The sequence below is a fragment of the Vanellus vanellus genome (assembly GCF_965231255.1).
Source record: "Vanellus vanellus genome assembly, contig: HAP1_SCAFFOLD_53, whole genome shotgun sequence".
NCBI lineage: Eukaryota > Metazoa > Chordata > Aves > Charadriiformes > Charadriidae > Vanellus > Vanellus vanellus.
Window position 1 is genome coordinate 598,619 of NW_028128477.1, and position 2,949 is coordinate 601,567.

The window sequence follows — 2,949 nt, forward strand, 5'->3', positions numbered from 1 at the left end:
ACATTAACGATTACATCCTTCTCCAAGTGACAGCAGAGCCAACGAGGAGAGATGCCATGCTGGACTTTGTCCTGACCAAGAAAGAGGGGGCCATGGGGAATGTCATGGTCCAGGGCAGCTTTGGCTGCAGTGACCTTGAGGTGGCAGAGTCTGGGATCTTTAAGGTGGCTAGGAGAGCGCACAGTAAGCTCGCTATCCTGGACTTCAGGAGATAGACATTGGCCTCTTCAGGGATCTGCTTGGTGAACTACATTGGGACAAAGCCCTGGAAAGAAGAGGGGGCCATGAAAGTTGGCTAATATCCAAGGGCTACCTCTGCCAAGCTCAGGAGCAACACATCCCGGCAAAGAGGAAGTCAGGCAAAGACAGCAGGAGGCCTGCGTGGATGACCAAGGAGGTCCTGGTCAATCTCAAAAAGGAAAAGGAAGCCTACAGAGGGTGGAAGCAAGGACAGGTAGCCTGGCAGGAATTGTCCGAGCAGCGAGAGATCAGGTTAGGAAAGCTAAAGCCCAGGTAGAGGTGAATCTGGCCAGGCGCATGAGGGGCAACAAGAAAGCCTTCTATAGGTATGTGGGTGACAAAAGGAAGATTAGGGAACACGTGGGTCCACACGGGAAGGAACCGGGAGACCTGGTCTCTGGGGACATGGAGAAGGCTGAGATACTCAATGAATTCTTTGTCTCAGTCTTCCCTGGAAAGGGCTCTAACACTGCCGTTGTCCTCTCCCAGGCACTTCCCAGCACTCCCCAGCACTCCCCAGGGTGCTGCAGAGCTCTGGGCACTCACCGCACAGCCCCAGCTCCTCCCAAGGGTGCCCCTTGGAGGCAGACAAGGAGGTCAGCCTGCCCATCAGCCCCGGGGCTCGTGCTGGCACCGAGGAAACAAGGAAAGAGGCTGGTCACTCTCTGCCTCTCCGGAATTCATGTTGTGCGTGATCCCGAGCCCTGACTGAATTTTCCCCCTTCTCTCCCCAGGAAGCCCCACGCCCCAGGACAGCACAGCAGACCTGGCCCTGGGGTCCCCTCAGGCACCTCCTGTGTCTCCCCACTCTCCTCTCCCTGTGCCTGATGAGTCCCTGCTGACTCCCTCGGCACTGCAGCGTCCTTGTGCGTGGACACATTGATTCAGTGCTTTATATTGGTGGACTTCACCTTTGAGGGTGTTTCACCTCCGGAGTCTCCATCCGTTCCAGTCCAAGGGCAAGTGTTGAGTCCCTAATCCCGCCTCTCCTCCCCCCTAAAAGATTCATTTCCAGAATGTCCAGTATATGCCATCAGTCCTGTCATACATGAAGAAGACTGAGGAGAGAATGGGAGCTCATGGACGGTCTCCCCTTCCATTGGGCACCAAGAAGAGCGCTTCTAAATCCAGAATATTTGGTGCAGTGGAACCCAATAATACCATCAGCTTAGCTCCAGAAACATTGAAAACGCAAGGAGAAGAGATTCATTAAAATATTGATTCCTTGAACATGTTCTTGGAAGGAACTTTGGAGGAACAGCCCATCCTTCAGGCACGGCACTTGGGAGGTGCCCTTTTATTGAAGAGCTGTTATCTGTCAGGACACACCTGACACAGTGTCAGGTCAGACACAGCAAGGGTCAGACACAGTAGGATCAAGCCTCAAGACAAGCAGCGTAAACTCAGAAAATTATTTATAAACAGGATTATCACGAGAGAAAAAAGCAGACTCACAGCCTAAGATAAGCCTTGAGCAATGTGCATGGAAGGGGCAGCAGGTTATTGTCAGTGAAACAGTGTCCATTGGGCCTGTTTGCGTACGGCATCCTTGAGCTCCTGGTTCCTCATGCTGTAGATGAGGGGGTTCACTGCTGGAGGCACCACTGAGTACAACACTGCCACCACCAGGTCCAGAGATAGGGAGGAGATGGAGAGGGGCTTCAGGTGGGCAAATACTCCAGTGCTGAGGAAGAGGGAGACCACGGCCAGGTGAGGGAAGCATGTGGAAAAGGCTTTGTGCCGTCCCTGCTCAGAGGGGATCCTCAGCACCGCCCTCAGGATCTGCACGTAGGACACCACAATGAAAACAAAACACCCAAAGACTAAACAGGCACTAACCACAAGAAGTCCAAATTCCCTGAGGTAGGAGTGTGAGCAGGAGAGCTTGAGGATGTGGGGGATTTCACAGAAGAAATGGTCCATGGCATTGCCCTGGCAGAGGGGCAGTGAAAATGTATTGGCCGTGTGCAGGAGAGAATTGAGGAACCCACTGCCCCAGGCAGCTGCTGCCATGCGGACACAAGCTCTGCTGCCCAGGAGGGTCCCGTAGTGCAGGGGATGGCAGATGGCAACGTAGCGGTCATAGGCCATGACTGTGAGGAGAGAACACTCTGTTGACATAAAAAAGAAAAAGAAAAAGAGCTGGACAGCACAGCCAAAGTAAGAGATATCCTGTGTGTTCCAGAGGGAATTGGCCATGGCTTTGGGGAGAGTGGTGGAGATGCAGCCCAGGTCTATGAGGGAGAGGTTGAGGAGGAAGAAGTACATGGGGGTGTGGAGGTGGTGGTCGTAGGCGATGGTGGTGACGATGAGGCCATTTCCCAGGAGGGCAGCCAGGTAGATGCCCAGGAAGAGCCCAAAGTGCAAGAGCTGCAGCTCCCGTGTGTCTGCGAATTCCATGAGGAGGAAGTGGGTGATGGAGCTGCTGTTGGACATTTGCTGCCTCTGGGCAGTGGGACCTGTCCAACGAGGAAAAGACAGTGAAAAACTGGGAGAGACTTCTCTGAGGAAATCCCAATGCCATGAGGAGCAGGGCGCTGCCCAGTGGTGGCTGAGGAGTCAGCCCTGCTCTGCAGCAGGGAGTTCATAGGGAGGGTGGTGGCAGGAGCCAGTCCTGGTGTTCTGCTTTGGCTGATGAGTCCACACCTAATGCAGATGGGCTTTTCAACATCTGAACTCTCACTGCTATGGAACAGGGATGGCAGAAGG

General features: G+C 53.9%; 1 protein-coding gene across 1 annotated transcript; it reads right to left on the reverse strand.

Annotated features, from left to right (window-relative positions):
- Positions 1–1,746: 1,746 nt before the first annotated feature.
- LOC309684344 (olfactory receptor 14I1-like) lies at positions 1,747–2,676 on the reverse strand (the record flags this gene model as incomplete). The annotated part of the gene is made up of 1 exon (XM_082500272.1): positions 1,747–2,676. One exon carries the CDS (start codon positions 2,674–2,676, stop codon positions 1,747–1,749), a length of 930 nt encoding a protein of 309 aa, XP_082356398.1.
- Positions 2,677–2,949: the final 273 nt, after the last annotated feature.